At 33.7% G+C, this 16,432-nt stretch overlaps 1 protein-coding gene across 3 annotated transcripts; it reads right to left on the reverse strand.

Annotated features, from left to right (window-relative positions):
- Positions 1 to 6,969: 6,969 nt before the first annotated feature.
- On the reverse strand, positions 6,970 to 15,774 carry LOC125657569 (polyadenylate-binding protein-interacting protein 2-like). 3 transcript variants are annotated; one of them, XM_048888234.2, is made up of 4 exons: positions 15,722 to 15,774; positions 11,260 to 11,402; positions 9,992 to 10,135; positions 6,970 to 9,731 (listed from the first exon to the last, which is right to left on the reverse strand). In XM_048888234.2, exons 2-4 carry the CDS (start codon positions 11,386 to 11,388, stop codon positions 9,660 to 9,662), a joined length of 345 nt encoding a protein of 114 aa, XP_048744191.1. In that variant the 5' UTR covers positions 11,389 to 11,402; positions 15,722 to 15,774; the 3' UTR covers positions 6,970 to 9,659. The 3 variants fall into 3 exon arrangements, with proteins under 3 accessions (XP_048744191.1, XP_048744189.2, XP_048744190.1); XM_048888232.2 differs by lacking the exon at positions 15,722 to 15,774 and adding an exon at positions 12,289 to 12,379; XM_048888233.2 differs by lacking the exon at positions 15,722 to 15,774 and adding an exon at positions 12,081 to 12,201.
- Between the last annotated feature and the right edge of the window lie 658 nt (positions 15,775 to 16,432).

Genomic DNA, 16,432 nt, shown 5'->3' on the forward strand with positions numbered 1-16,432 from the left:
TAAACTTTTTATCTAAGTTGACAAAATCTTTTACGAAGTTAATTAAACTTTTTATCTAAGTTGACAAAATCTTTTACGAAGTTAATTAAACTTTTTTTTACAGTTGATTGAACCTTTTTGAAAAAGTTAAATAAAAGTTGATCAAGCATTTTATAAAGGTTAATGAAACATTTTATGGCATCGATTAATTTTTTTCAAAAGATATTAAACATTTTTTTTTTTTTTTTTTTTTTTTTTTTTTTTTTTTTAGAAATGATTGAACATTTCTATTTATAAGGTTGATTAACCTGTTATTGATAACATTCGCAAAATCGTATTTGTTTTGTGAGGTGTGGTAGGATTTAAAGTTCTGGGGTGTGAGATCATATCAAGAGGTGTAACGCAAACAGCGCGTTTTGCTTGATTTATACATTGGATTACCCCGAATCTATTTATAGACAGTCGTACGATCTCTTCTAAGTTCATATTTTGATTATTATAAATCCACACTTGAATAAGGATTGTCCAATAGAATGAATCATGAAACCACCATGTATGCTTTGTTTACAAGGGAATTTCCCTCCTAGTTTAATCAAATTATGCAGTCTGTTTGCTCAGCCTTTAAACTCGACGTATAATCCATACATCTTTGATTGAAATGAATAAATTACAAAGGAAAACTATCGGTAGGATTATGTTTGAAATGAAAGGTGCGGATCACTGTCAGTTGTAAAAAGGTACAAATACCACCTGTATAAGCATTGAGATCCGATTAATCATTTGTTGGCGGTATTTTTAATCAGCGCAAATATTGGAGAGTATTTGTTGAAAATCAATACAGAAAAAAAGCCAGAAGGCCCAATGTTTTTACGGAGGTCTATAATTAAAGGGAAAGGCAACCTTTACCACATTGTTACCTTTACGAATAAAGTATAATTACTAACTGGTATCAAAAATGACAATCTTTAACAACAAAAATCCTTGCTTAACAATTAAATCAATATTAATATATCTTATATTTCAAATTACCCGCCGCTAAGAGAGCGGCCATTGAAGTTTAATTTATTACGTCACATCGTCGGTTCCGGTTTATTTCATCAGCAGCACTGTAAACATGACAAGTCACGAACAGTTAACTTTGGAGTCGTATAGATTTGAGCCAAGAGGAATTTAAGAAAAGAAGACGTTCGCAGACCAGGCAGATGGTACTCGTTTCTTCATACATGTGCATGTCTCAAACCTCAACTTGTCAATGTCATTACACAAATGATGGATCCACAGTTTACATAGTATTTTCTTTTCAAATAAATTTGTTGGGTCAGGAATTTCAGGGGAAAACCCTTTTTTAACATCTCCCCTTCGCATTAGTTTAATTAAATGCTTGACAAGAAGACATCCACCTGTTTACAATGTATTCTTAAAATCTACCACATTCACATCTTTGATGATCTTAGAATCTCATCAAAACTGGAATAGACGGTGTGACGTCAAAATTATTGATTTTTGTGGTCTTGAATATAAAAGAGTTCCGCTTCATAGATGGCGGGAATTTCAGTTTTTAACGTTTTAAAATTAATACTGATGCTTATCTATGCAGTATATCAATAGAATAGTATGACAAATCTTTATCATATAATTAATCGTATCATTTATCATGTAAAACATTTTTGGGTTGCCTTTCCAATAAAGAAATAAAGGGTTTGCATTTAAGTATATAGATATAAAGGTTTGTATTGAGGTCTATAGGAAATAAAGGTTTATATTGAGGTGTACATGTATAAGAAATAAAGGTTTGTATTGAGGTGTATAAGAAATAAAGGTTTGTATTGATGACTATAAGAAATAAAGGTTTGTATTGATGACTATAAGAAATAAAATCTCATAAATTCCTTACAGAGAATATAAGATTAAGAATAAGGCAAACACCAAAGCCGGAAGAATAGGGCAAACACGGACCCCTGATAACACCAGAGCCGGAGGAATAGGACAAGCACGGACCCCTGATAACACCAGAGCCGAAAGAATAGGGCAAACACGGACCCCTGATAACAGCAGAGCTGGAAGAATAGTGCAAACACGGACCCCTGGTAATACCAGAGCCGGGAGAATAGTGCAAACACGGACCCCTGATAACAGCAGAGCCGGAAGAATAGGGCAAACACGGACCCCTGATAACAGCAGAGCCGGGAGAATAGTGCAAACACGGACCCCTGATAACACCAGAGCCGGGAGAATAGGGCAAAGTAACACCAGAGGCGGAATCAGGTGCATAGTTGGAGTAAGTATCTTCTGTCGACCGATCGCACCCGCTGTGAGTCCTATATATTGATGGAGTAAACGGAGTAACCGTAGTTCAAATCAATGTGTAAACAACGGTCTAACACCCGAGGTTGTTAACGTCACTTTTCATTACCTGTGCACACAGCTTATCCGGTCCTTCTCAAACAAACGACCCCAACGACCATTTTTGTGTCGCTTTAAGTTTTGAGATCGACATGTTTATCAATCTGTCTATTCGTGTGATTTTGTAAGATAGTAAATCTCTAAATTTGAGACCAATGTGCAAGTGTCGACAGCTTATTTAATTTGTATACTTTTCGGCGCTTACATATCCTCATGTTGCTTATTGGGGGTAATATCTTGTCAGATACAGTCTATATATGTATCTTGTTATTAACGACTTTGAATTATATTATTTAGTATGAATTTTATTGAGAGAAAAAAGATGTTTCTGGCTGCGGTGTTCTGTACCTTCTGTAAGCGGTCCAAGGTGATATTGTTGATTCCAAACAGAGGAGAGTTCGCATAATCAAGTTTTGATGTAACGAGTGCACTGACAAGAGTATTACACACTTCAGTAGTCATGAAATGGCGAATGCAATCAATATTGTTAATATAAAAGTGACATGCTTTCACAATAGATGATATATGATTCTAAAAAGTGAGACGAGAATCGAAACGCACACCCAGAATTTTGACACACGATGCAGCAGATATGTTGTTTTCTCCAACTTTAAGGTGGTGTAATGGAAGTTTTGCTGCATTATGTTTTGAAGAGAAATTGATCTGCTCCGTTTTGTCCTGGTTCAGTTTCAACAAGTTTGTAGCCATCCTTGAACTAATATCTGCTATACACGATTCTAATATTCCATTTTTCCATTGGTCGTATTACGAGGTAAATTTGAGAGGCGTCCGCGTAACAGTGGTAGTTCATTCCCTGTTCTTGACAGATGGTTCTGAATGGTTTGGAAAACAGGCATTAAAGTTTAGGCCCAAGAACAGACCCTTGGGGGAAGCCAAACGTATTCCATTACTTGTATACATATAACGATCTAGTTTGCCAATACAACCTATCATTGGGTCAAATGCTGTCTGACGTGTTTCATACCGATTGTTAGGCCGTTCTTGGCACGCTGATTTTGACTACGGATAACACCGTTTACCTGATCAAGATATAGGGCTCACGGCGGGTGTGACCGGTCGACAGGAGATGCTTACTCCTCCTAGGCAACTGATCCCACCTCTGGTATATCCAGGGATCCGTGTTTGCCCAACTATCTATTTTGTATTGCTTATAGGAGTTATGAGATTGTTCACTGTTCGTTATCTTCACTTTTCATGTGTTATTTTACCGAACTCGAAACAACCCACTTTTAGACCTTTGCATTTCCCCCTGGTATAAATAACTGACATAATAAGATTTCTATTTTTGCAAACAGCAATGTTCCTTCAGATGCATGATCAAACTGTAAATATTGGAGTGTTAAACAATTTGATTAAGAGACTTTTTGCCAAGATCACAGTGATATTAACCTGATAGTTTGGAATCACTACAAACAGTTGACTGTGAAGACCATATAAATAAAGTGCGCAATGGTTTTGAGAAAGAGATCAGTGATACTGTGGGGAAAACATGCACCATTAAAAGAAAGGTATGGAAGAAAAAAAACACCCCCTTCATCAACAAAGAGTTAAGAAAAGTACTTTTACAGAAAGGATATAATTTACAACAAATTTGTAAAATATAGAAATCAAAGTATGGGGTTGTCATACAGAATACATAGGGACCTAAGTAACATAACTGAAAAAGAAATCGGAATGCATTCTTTATCTAAAAGATGTGTAGATGGTCTAAATCATCAAATTTTCGGTCTACAAACCAGCATTTTCCAAGAAAACATCAGATACCAAATGCAAGATCGTTTAGAGTGAAAATGATGACTTCGTCAAAGATACAAATAAAGTATCAGACATTTCTAACAACTATTCTACAAATGTAGCTGAGAATATCGGAATTAATTTTTATTTTCAACCACACTTACATCCGAGTATTGCCAAAATAAAAGAAAAAATGTAAAGGAAAAGACGTTAAACTTTCTTATTTTAAAAAATTTTGAAAGTAAAGATGTTAACAAAATGATTAAAAATCTGAATACTGAGATAGCCACCAATGTTGACAAGCTGACTGCAAAAGTATCATAAGCAGGTCGCAAATCAGTTGTCTGCAAAAGTATTAAAAGCAGGTCGCAAATCAGTTGACTGCAAAAGTATCAAAAGCAGGTCGCAATTCAGCTGATTGCAAAAAGTATATAAAGCAGATCGCATATAAGTTGATTGCAAACGTATCAAAAGCAGGTTGCAAACAGCTGATTGCAAAAGCATCAAAAGGTCGCAAGTCAGCTCTCTGAAAAGTAGGTCGCACATCAGCTGATTGCAAAAGTGTCAAAAGCAGGTCGCAAATCAGATGACTGCAAAAGCAGGTCGCAAATCAGCTGTCTGCAAAAGCAGGTCACAAATCAGCTGTCTGCAAAAGCATCAATAGCAGATGGCAAATCAGCTGACTGCAAAAGATCAAAAGCAGATCGCAAATCACTTGTTCCTCTTTTCACTTCTCTAGTGAATACAACACTAATTGCAGATATTTTTTCTGGCCGACTCAAGGAGGCACATGTTTCACTCTATTTAAAAAGATTGATCCCCGTGAACAGAAAATCTATACACCTGTCGCAGTTTTAAGAAATCCGTTAAAAAGTGAAGTTTTGAAAAAAGCAATTTGAGAATTATGTGCATATTTTGGCAGTACAATTGTATTTCAATGACTTTTCATGAGCATTTAGGAAAGACCGTAGATGCGAACAATATTAGATTTTTAGCAGTTTCGTGTTGGTAAATACATTAATAACAAACGTTTCCTGTTGTTTGTTTGCACGTGTTTCAAATTACAATGAGATTATCTCTAGTTTATCTTTCTTTCCAAGATCAGTGGTATCATACTTGTGAAGGCTATAATTAGCAGCCAATCAAGAAAATGGCTTTGTCAACGCAAAGTATGAAACCCATCGGACTAAAGTCCAGTGCAGATTAACTACTTGTTGTCACACACGGTTATGCGGGAAATATCAACTAAGGGTTGTTTGAATTTTTTGCATTGTCTGAATAGAATTCATGTCAAAAATTTTCAAATATAAAAGTTTTAGACACTCCATACTTCTAAATTCTTCAAAGATTGTATACAGAACTAAATTATCGATGAAATGCTTAGCCTGGTTCACGAAGTCTTGCACATCGGAAGGCCTCAGGAACCGGGTTATGAAATGCATTGACTCGCCCCGCGTTAATTGTTAAGATATGTCGCAAGGGCGGATCGAGACGGGGGTGGGGGTGGGGTCCCGACACCCCCTCCCCTTTTACGGACCAAAATGTTTAAGAGATATTGAATGTCAACGAGATTTTGAGTAAAAATTATATGAAAGGTGGATATTTACATGTAATTACATCACTCAAATTTACCAACACCAGTGTGTCATTTACTTCTAGGATAAATAAGACAACACACTGATGTACGTTTATGTATATATTTTCGTCAGATACAATCATCACTTAAGAAATATGTAACATAAAAGATTTGTTTAAGAAGTAGACAATTTGAAAGTGAAAAAGAAGTGCCAGGAAATGCTCAGAATGCAGGATTTTGCACCATTTACCGTAGAGCTACAGATCTACATTTGTATGTATGGCGATTATAATGACTAGAACTTTGAAAACAAGTAATAAATAAACTAAACATGTTCATGTATAAAAGCTATTTCAAGCCATGATTTTCCTTACGATGTTATATACACAAGCAAAAAGGATGTAAAGGGGATAGGGGTGGGGGTTGTGAAAAGTACCTAAAAGATCAAATGCAAGACCCTCCCCCACATTACAAATTCCTGGATCCGCCTATATATGTCGGATATAAATATGGGGAAAAAATAGAACGTCCGGGGTCACGATGGGCGTTGGCACCTTAAAGAACCTTATCTGCCACGGCAGTAAGTTTGTACGTGATATTTCACCGAAAGCTGATGCTATCATTACATGTACAATAACATAAGTGAAAAAAACCCATGCATCTTCATAAACGTAACACACTTATATCAAGTAAGTTATTTCCTTCTTATATGTCTTTAAAAACCAAGCTGTCATTGAATAACAGAAACATTTCCTCATACACACACAAACCCTGTATTAACCAATAGCTCAAAAACTGTTTCATTGTTAACTGTTCACAATACACTAGGATGTTTAATTTTTCTTTTACAAGTGATAGATATGTAGACGATCTTACTCACTGTAGGTTATAATGTCTAATTGCAGTTGAAAGTTCTGTTAGGGGTAAAAAGACCCTGGGTTGTTGTCTTCAAATGTGAAGACATTTAAGGAGGGAGGAATGTAGTTGTCAGCCGGGTTCGATCGACGGTGGCTAGATAGCTCATTGGTAGAGCACCTGACTAGAGATTGAGGGGGCGGGGCGGGTTCGAATCCTGGTCTTCATTTATTTCAGTTTAAGACATAAATAACGACTTACATTGCGGTAATTTGAGTCCCTACCGCAAATATATAATAGTAATATTACATGTATATATATATATAATATGTAATAGTACAATAAAGAGAAATCACAACCCGAAAATAACTCTCTCTCTCTCTCTCATGAAAAACCAACAATTTTCTTTTCAGCAAAACTTTATTATAAAAAAGATCCTAGTAGTTGGCACCATGTGATTTTGTAAACACGAAAACAAAGAAGCAGAAAAAATTATAACAATGAAAAATTAATGAAATATATTCTCATGAAATCATCTTAAAATAAAAGATACATAATTCATTATACCTGAAATGAAGTCGACAGTTTTAAACTGGAAAAACCCCAAAAATTATACTCCCGACTCCTATATACATGTATAGCACTCAGTACAAGGGATCTATTGTGATCAGGCGAGACATTGTCATGAGTCATGTAAACAGAACAGTAGCAGTGTTCTATGAGCACTCTCTACAAAATTACAGAGGAAGAAAGCAATAAGGGATTAATAAGAGGCCTACAAATCACATTGCTCACCTGATTGGTTTGAAATTTCCCTATGAATTATACTGTGTTCCCAAATTGCTCCCAAGTGACATGGTCTTAATTGTGCTTATGTATTTCCAATTTTTCTAAACATTCCCATGTGATTCTCTGATCCCCTATTGTGGCCCTGCTCCACCCCCCCCCCCAATGGTTGAATGTGAACACATATGAATCAATACTGAATGAGAATGTTTGCATGTTTATTGACAGATCTTATCCATGTGGTTAATTGAAAAAAGGTTCCGAGAGAATTATCTAATAAAATTCTGAGTAAAACTTAAAAATCCTAATATGACACCCTATTCTGCGTGGATTTTTACATATTCTAAAATCAACATAGTGTAAACGTCTTGACAAGAAGATTTATGTATACTATAGTAAAATTTTAATTTGGTCCCACCTTGGGGGACAATATTGAACCTACACTACATGGGGATGCTTGAAACTTTAACATTAGACAATTAGTACATTTGTGGTTCTTGAGAAGAATATTCTGAAGATTTATTCAAGAAGTCTTAAATACCTTATAATGCCAATCCTTAAACTCCTATTGTGGACCCTTTAAACCCTTATCGTGACCCACCCTGGGAGTCATGGTATGAACAAACTACAATATCAATTTGACAATATGTACCCGTGTGTTGCTTGAGATTTTGAAAGAATTTCTGATCTATTCCTCTATTGTGTTTCCTGTACAAACTTCAATCTTAAAATTACATTAGTTTTCTAGTAAGTTCCGGCCTTTCTGTTCCATTGGTTCTTGTGTTCCACCCTATTACTCAGTTATTTCCCCTTGGGGAGGACCATGACCCTTCATTTCAACAAATTTCAAAACTCTTGAGCCAGGTATATTTTGTGCTAGTTCGGTTGAAAAATGCCCGACGGATCTTGTAAAGAAGTTGAAAATAAGTCGAAAGTTCACTTCAATAACAACAATGGAAAAACTTTGATGAGAAAAGCCTACTTTGATTCAGGTCTGGAAATGACAATGTTAGAACAGCATTGCTTATTAATGCTTGTAAAAATTATTTTTCATATATTTGACACTTTAAAATACATTCAAAGAAGAGTGAGGGAATAAAAAGACTTACATGGGGGAAATCCTCAAGTTTAGATCTGTACTGTACAACTTAAGTTTCACAGTAAAATCAATACATTGCTTAAAAAAATTAATACGTTAGAAGCAACCTTCCCACAGAATGCACTAATGTTTGAATGAAAACCAATTACAATGTGTACCATGTAAGTTCGTTTTCTTTCATAATTAAGACGGTATAACACCCTCATCACAACCAAATAAAACAATACCTGTCTTACTAAAAAGCTTTCGGAAATTTTAAATTTTGCCTTATACTTTAAAAACTTGCAATTTGCAAATGAAATCTAATATAAAACATTCAGGAAAATATGTAAACCCCCTGTAGGACTCGAACACACAACCTTAAAATCAAAGACTTAACCATTGCCCCGACAAAGAATGTGCATGAGGAAAAAAATTTGATTCTGAATTTATTTTTGCATCAATGGCATACTTTTGTTTATGACGATGTGTTATTCCGCCTTAATATAGACCCGACTATAAACAGAACAGTAACAACCTTTGTGGAGTACAAATGTGCAGCCTCTCTCTTACTAGTACCTAGGTATGAAACACTGTGTCTGTAGTTACTACATTGTCAACTGTACTTAAGCCCACAAAAATTCTATTTTCCTTTTTTAAAATTGTAAAATATAATATTAGGACAAATAATTAATAAAATAAAATCCAGTATAACTTTCAGAAGGTTAATCTTAAACAGGACCATTTTTGTTTCGAGTTACAGTGGTGTAATTTCTTAATATCATTAAAAATGGCATGCACTATTAAAGCAAATTATGGACTTATAGTGTACAAAAGTCAGTACAAGAAAGACAACTCTAGCCACGTGAATTTACCATATAAAAAAACAAACAAGAGCATATCTTATAGATGTGTTCAAAACACATACTTAACACAGTCTCAATGGTGCACCAACATACATATAGCACTTTCAAATACATGAAACAAAACATACTGGTCATATTTCTCCGTCATTCTCATGGAAAACCTTTTACAAATGTGTATCAATATGAAACTTCAACAAAATTTGATGAACATGCAAAATTCTAACACATCACATACAGAACTGCAGTCATACAAGAATGTTGGGAGTATCCTTTTTTTGTATGATTTTTTTTCTCTCCATGAAAGACATGTAAGGCTCAATGCATTTCCCATTAGAAATGTGTCATCTCCCCTTACCACTGGCTACGCCTTTCCTTTCTTCATGTTTCTAGGAATGAATTCTGGTGCATTTGGATTTAATTTGCTAGAGAAAACCTGAGAATTACAAAAAAAAGAAGAAATATTCAATAATCAACTGAAAACAACATTTCTAAATTAAAAGAAGGAAAAATGTTCATACACATGATTCATAATGTATACTTTCAGATACTATACAAAATAAATTTCTTTTTTGAACATGCACTCAAAAACATTATGATTTGTTGTGAATGGACCTGGTGAGTGGTTAGTTCCCACAATGATGGTAGCTTGTCTCAATAGCTATTCAACCTTACACACACCAAAGCTATACTAACCTTGTTAGGACAATCCATTATTTGATGGGGGTGGTCAGGGTGTGTTAGTGAGGAGTAAAATGTCATTTCCCTCTCCTCCTCTTCTTGAAGCATCTCCTCAAAACACGCCTCAATAAACTCACCCTCCCAAAACTCCTCCTCAACCTGGAAAGAGAGGAAAAAGATGTCCCTCAATATCTATCATCCATACAATGAATCTGTGCGTATTATTACTGTTTAATTACATTGACCCTTAATTGTTTAACCTGGTAACTTTCAATGTAGTTTAAATATTTCTTTAATACAAGCACTATAAAATCTTTCAACTTGACAAAATAAGAAAAAAAAAATGAAAGAAAAAAAAAAAAAAAATCTAAAAAGGGAAACATGTTAGATTACAAAATACAGATATAAAGAACAAATGTGGGGGGGGGGGGGATGTTATTTACAAATTGTCCCATGTTTCTCTGGAACTTAATTATGACTCCATAATGCTAAAAACCTACACATAGATTTTTTCAATTGTTTTATGTTAACATTAACCTACACATCGATTTCTTCAATAATTTTATTTTAACATTAACCTACACATCGATTTCTTCAATAGTTTTATGAACAATGTACACATCGATTTCTTCCCTAATTTTATGCTAACAAACTACACATCGATTTTTTCAATAATTTAATGTTAACAACCTACACATCAATTTCTTCACTAGTTTTATGTTAACAACCTACACATCCATTTCTTCAATAGTTTTATGTTAACATTATCCTACACATCGATTTCTTCAACAGTTTTATGTTAACATTAACCTACACATTAATTTCTACACTAGTTTTATGTTTGTGTTCATTACATATATATATAAACAAGAATATATGGTCTGCCACAGTTGTATTGCCACATGACAACACACACAGTACACGTGTAGCGGAGGGGTGTCTTTCTACAAGAGCTTGAATTCTCCTTTGCCACTCAGAAACCAAATTATATAATATACTGTCAACTGTCTTCTCTAAGTTCTTTAAGAAGACAATTTTGACAACCCCTGTATTGAAAAAGAAGTGTCCATTTTCTGCCTTGTTCTGTACTGTATAATAACCTGAATCCACTGAACTTATTAACAATTTCATTCACAGGCTCTATAAGTTACACAAAAGTTATCAAATCTAATCTCTTAAAGAAAATGAGAACTGTTTATGGCCAGTCGCCCTGTCATTTTGTCCCATAAGCAAGCACACCAATCAACGACTGTCACTACTTAAAAGCAGGCTGCACTCCATACCTCTCGGTCAAATTCCTCTAGCTCCTGGTCAGCCATCCACTCAAATTCTGAGAAGTCAATGCCATCATTATCGAAGGGAGCTAGGTCTTCTACCTCATCTTGGAGGTAGGCTGGTAATTTCATATTCATTTTGGTTCTGTTGTCTAAAAAAGAAAACAGAAGAGACCAATACATAATAACCATCACAACGAGTTTAACTATTTTCATAAATGACAACGGCTATTAAATATTGACTGTATTAAAGAGTTTTGAAATTATATATGTATATATATATAATTTTGTCTGCAATATCAATAGTAGGGGTTTATACTAAACCACTCACTAATAAAAATAGGGGGCGGTACATTATAGACCCTACTATTATCATTACAGACGAAATTAGGAGTTCCTGTTTTGTAACATTATTTTCTCGGAAGTTGATTTGTATGCGCGTCATATTGACCTATAACCGATCTATATTTACTGATCAAAATACCCCCCCCCCCCCTCATAAAAAAAGTTGCATTTTACATATATACTTAATAATAAGCATTAGAATCATGTCGTCAAGAGAGTAGGTTCACATAATGTTAATAACTTTTTTCTTTCATATTCCCTCTACACTGAATTTTCCTAATTTTGAATGGCCTTGTTAGGTTGTTTACAAACATGGCGAGAGAAAATGAAACTAGGTCACAAGAAAATCACAAAATAAACCAATTTCTCATTACTTATTCTGTACCTTTTAACGTGGTAATAGTGAAATTCTATATATAATACAATGCTAAAAGATATTTTTTTTAAATCAGTGAAGTTTGGGAGAGTTTACGGCTAGACCTTACCAGCTCTCTTTGTCGTCAAATCTCGCCGCAGACAATGTCAAAATTGTTTATATTATTAGTGTGCGAGGAAAAAAATAGTTCATATATAAAGCACACAAAACCAACATTTCAAATGACACTGTCAGAATTACCCTAATTTGAAACCCTTATTATCATAAAACAAATGTTAAAGTTGTTATTCACACTATATTTTATGCATATTACTTACATATAAGGAGCGGAAGAATATAGGGTGACTTGTTTGTAAACAATGAGGCCCTGTATGGGAAAAATCTAGCAAACATATGGAATATCTCGAGCCCGATGTAAATACAGAATTAGTGAAAATACAATGACAATTAAAAAAAAAAAATCCCCAGAACCAGCAGGTCAATTTCAAATACACTTTGTATAAATCATCCTTGGGTAAAGGGGATTCGAATTTGTTAAAATGAAGGACCATGCCTCAATCAAAAGGGAGACAATCACAAAAATGCAAAATTTGGGTGAGGTCATAAAAAAAAATCTCAAGAAGCACTGGATCAGAAAAGTTCAAATTTACATGGCAGCATCCTGACATAGTGCAGATTCAAGTTAAAAAGAAAGAAAGAAAATACCCCAGGTGGTAGAGTGGGGCTACAGTAGGGGATCAAAGTTTTTCATGCGAATATATAGGGGAATTCTTTAAAAATCTTCTCAAGACTCACTGGGCCAGAAAAGTTAGAATTTGCACGGCAGCTTTCTGACATAGTGAAAATTCAAATTTGTTAAAACCATGGCCCCTGGGGCAGGGTGGGGCCACAATAAGGGTGGGGATCAATGTTTATATGCGGATATATATGGAGAAAATCTTTGAATATTGGCCAAGATGACTCAGATAAACAATGCTGACCATGACCCTCTTGTTAAAAAATGTTCTAATCTTAAAATCATTCAATTCATATTACATAACAGGAAGGAGAGATTCTGGCAACAAGACAGACATAATTATTTCCTATTGGAAGTTTGAGGAAAAAATACTATTTGAACTAATGTACATGTATGCTCATCTGATATTTACTGAAAATATTATTGAAGCAAAGAAAAATGCTGATCTTTTTTTTTTTAATAGCTGATATGATGTTAAACCGCTTGAATATCTGGCCAAACACTGACGTGCATCATCAAAACGTGATCGCATAGACAGGACAATTGTCTAGAGTTTATATCTAAACATTTGCAGTTTGTTCCAAAAAGAGAGAAATGAGACGATTAAGGAAACAGTCTCGAGTTCTCACATCACAAAGTTAGTACAAAGCAATTCTTAATACCAATATTTTCAAATTATCCTGAATTTTGCGATCCTAATGTAAAATCAGACTTGCATCTCTTTATCTTGGCAAGGGACTTATTACTATGGAAAATGACATGACTACATGTATAATTGTGAAGCTTGAACAATTCAAAACAAGCCATTATTTTTTATTTTAAAATAAACAATGAGAATCGGAGTGCTATTTCAGAAAAATTGAAAAACTAGAAATTAAGCATAGTTTATCCCTCATCACTAGAGGAAGGAAAGGTGGGGATAACAAATAGTGATCAATCTCACAACTCCTTTAAGGAATATAAAACAGAGTTGTGCAAACACTGACCCCTGGACACACCAGAGGTGGAATCAGGTACCTAGGGGACTCACCGAGAGCCCTATATATCTTGATCAGGTAAACGGCCTAACAATCGGTATGAAACACGTCAAACAGCATTTGACCCAAAGGAGCTAGATATTACTTTTAAAATTACTTTGTATTAATTGTTTTTATTTCTTTAGTTTTTGTAAAACACCAACTGGCATTCCTCATCTCATTCGATTAAAATTACATGTTGCAGTATACAATGTAAATGTAACATACTTGGACACGTGTATGAAAGGCAAAGATAACGAACAATGATCAATGTCATAACTCCTATATATAGTACCCCTGTGTATCTATAAACAGTAGATCAAACGAGGTTTTCATATCTATTCTTAAATATTTGTACCTTGTTAATAAACACTCTCTTGTGTAACATTTACTTCAGTAGGTCAAACGAAGTTTTCATATTTATTCTTAAATATTTTGTACTTTGTTAATAAACACTCTCTCCTGTAACATTTACTTCAGTAGATCAAACGAAGTTTTCATATTTATTCTTAAATATTTTGTACTTTGTTAATAAACACTCTCTCCTGTAACATTTACTTCAGTAGATCAAACGAAGTTTTCATATTTATTCTTAAATATTTTGTACTTTGTTAATAAACACTCTCTTGTGTAACATTTACTTCAGTAGGTCAAACGAAGTTTTCATATTCATTCTTAAATATTTTGTACTTTGTTAATAAACACTCTCTCCTGTAACATTTACTTCAGTAGGTCAAACGAGGTTTTCATATTTATTCTTAAATATTTTGTACTTTATATTTTGCTTTTAAATATTTTGTACCTTGTTAATAAACACTCCAAAAGTTCCTATTCTGATATATTTAAAAATATGACCTTAATTTGCAAAAGTTCACTCAGTTAAGCTTCCTATCCTGTAAAAAAGAAAAATCTTTGATTTCTTTAATTTTCTATGTAATGTAAAAATATAAATGGTATATCGTTAAAAACACCATTTTGAAAAGTGTGGGTTCTTAATTATGTTTAGATTAGAATAATCTTAATTAGGGTGAGTTTTCCTTCCGTATTTCCAAGATATCTTTTATGTTACAAATCCCCCTCCCCCCCCCCCCCCCCCCCCGTTACATTTCCTTACTGAAGAAAAAAGTTGAGCTTCTGTCTTGTAATTCTAATCAAATAATTTATGTGTTTAATTATTTACTTCTTCCTTGATACATCTGTAATAGATATAGACAAGAAATTTGATTGATAACTTATAAATGTGTGAAAAGTCATTGATTTGTCTGTCCTGTTTCTATGTCTGTCCTTTTCAGTTATAAACAAGTATCTCCTGTTACATGTGACATAATCAGATCTTTTAAATCTTACAATGTATATTATTTTGTGCACGAAATTTATAGTCTTTTGAAATATTTCCAAGTTGCTTCTACCCAATGTAAAGAGTCTTTTTTAAAACTGTTTTTACAATAATGAATAAGTTAAACATTTTATTAGTGTACAAATCACCTTGCCGCTTAGAAATTGTCACATTTTGTAATTTTCTTAGGCATAAATTGTTGTTGTGAAAAGAGTTTTTAATTCATTTTTATGGTATACTTTCCTATCATTATGTCAATGCAGTTGCAAAAGTTTCCGTTATCCGATTATGATTTAGATTTTTTATTAGCACTTTAAAATTTGTAACATGAAGGACACATTATGATGAGTAATATATTTTCTATATCATATTCTAAAATATATTCTGTTTCTAGTTCAAAGTTGTGTTTTTCAAGGTTCATTGTTGTGTGTTATAATGCATTTAAAAAACAAGATTTTGGAAACTTAAAAAATGTCATTTTTTTAGAAAGTCTACCGATTTTGATAAAGACTCGTACAAACCCGGTAGGTATATATAAATATATATAAATAGAAATATTTATGAAATAATTCAAGGATTGAGATCCTTTTCACACTGCCGAGTGGTATGATTTTTTTTTAAGGAAAGGGTGTGTTTGTGGTGTGTATGTGTTGAGTACTTACAGGTCCGAGTTCCTGCTGAGGCAAAAATACGTAGTGTGCTTGTGACGGTGTAGAAACCTACTGGTATATCGTTTTATAAAGCACCTTATCTTTGCGTTTTGATATTTACAGCTGTAATCTTATCAACAGCTATTCTAACTAATCACCTTATGGTCTCATGACAGGGACTGACGTCATTAAGCAGTTTTGGGAAAGTTGGTAACGCATACGTGCGAAAAATCATAATTAGTAAAATTTGAAATTTCAAAATCAAATATTTGGTTGGTCATATGGAAAATGAATATTAATGAAGGTGATAATTGCGGTCTATTGTTTCAGATATCGTGTAGATCTATTTGCGACTAACCTTTCTTATTAATTATTTGTGAGTTTTTCATACGATCAACATTTTACTATTCATAGTGAGTTTGCTTGATACTTTGATAAACAATGAATATGTTTAGTCATGTGTAGATTTTTTTGTTTTTGTTTATTTTGGCCTGTCTTATCATGTAGATGTGACTACGCTAAAAAAAAAAAAATGCACGAATTGGATACAGTGTATCAGACGTGGTAGTAGATGTGTGTGGGTTGTAATACACTGCGATATGATGGTGGAAATTTGTTTTAAATATATCTTTTTGATTTAATCTTTTACACACCTTTAAGATGAATATTAAATAACACACAAACATATATCTATTTTTCATTTTAAAAAGGATGCTTTTGTAG

This window comes from Ostrea edulis, chromosome 9 (genome assembly GCF_947568905.1).
Source record: "Ostrea edulis chromosome 9, xbOstEdul1.1, whole genome shotgun sequence".
Lineage (NCBI taxonomy): Eukaryota > Metazoa > Mollusca > Bivalvia > Ostreida > Ostreidae > Ostrea > Ostrea edulis.

Excerpts from the sequence above, each read along its gene's own strand:
- LOC125657569 (XM_048888232.2), bottom strand. The coding sequence starts at position 12,364 with ATGTTTGCTAGATTTTTCCCATACAGGGCCTCATTGTTTACAAACAAG. Across the intron at positions 10,136-11,259 it reads TAGAGGAATTTGACCGAGAG|GTTGAGGAGGAGTTTTGGGA; the intron begins GTATGGAGTGCA and ends CTCTCTTTCCAG. Across the intron at positions 9,732-9,991 it reads TAATGGATTGTCCTAACAAG|GTTTTCTCTAGCAAATTAAA; the intron begins GTTAGTATAGCT and ends TGTAATTCTCAG.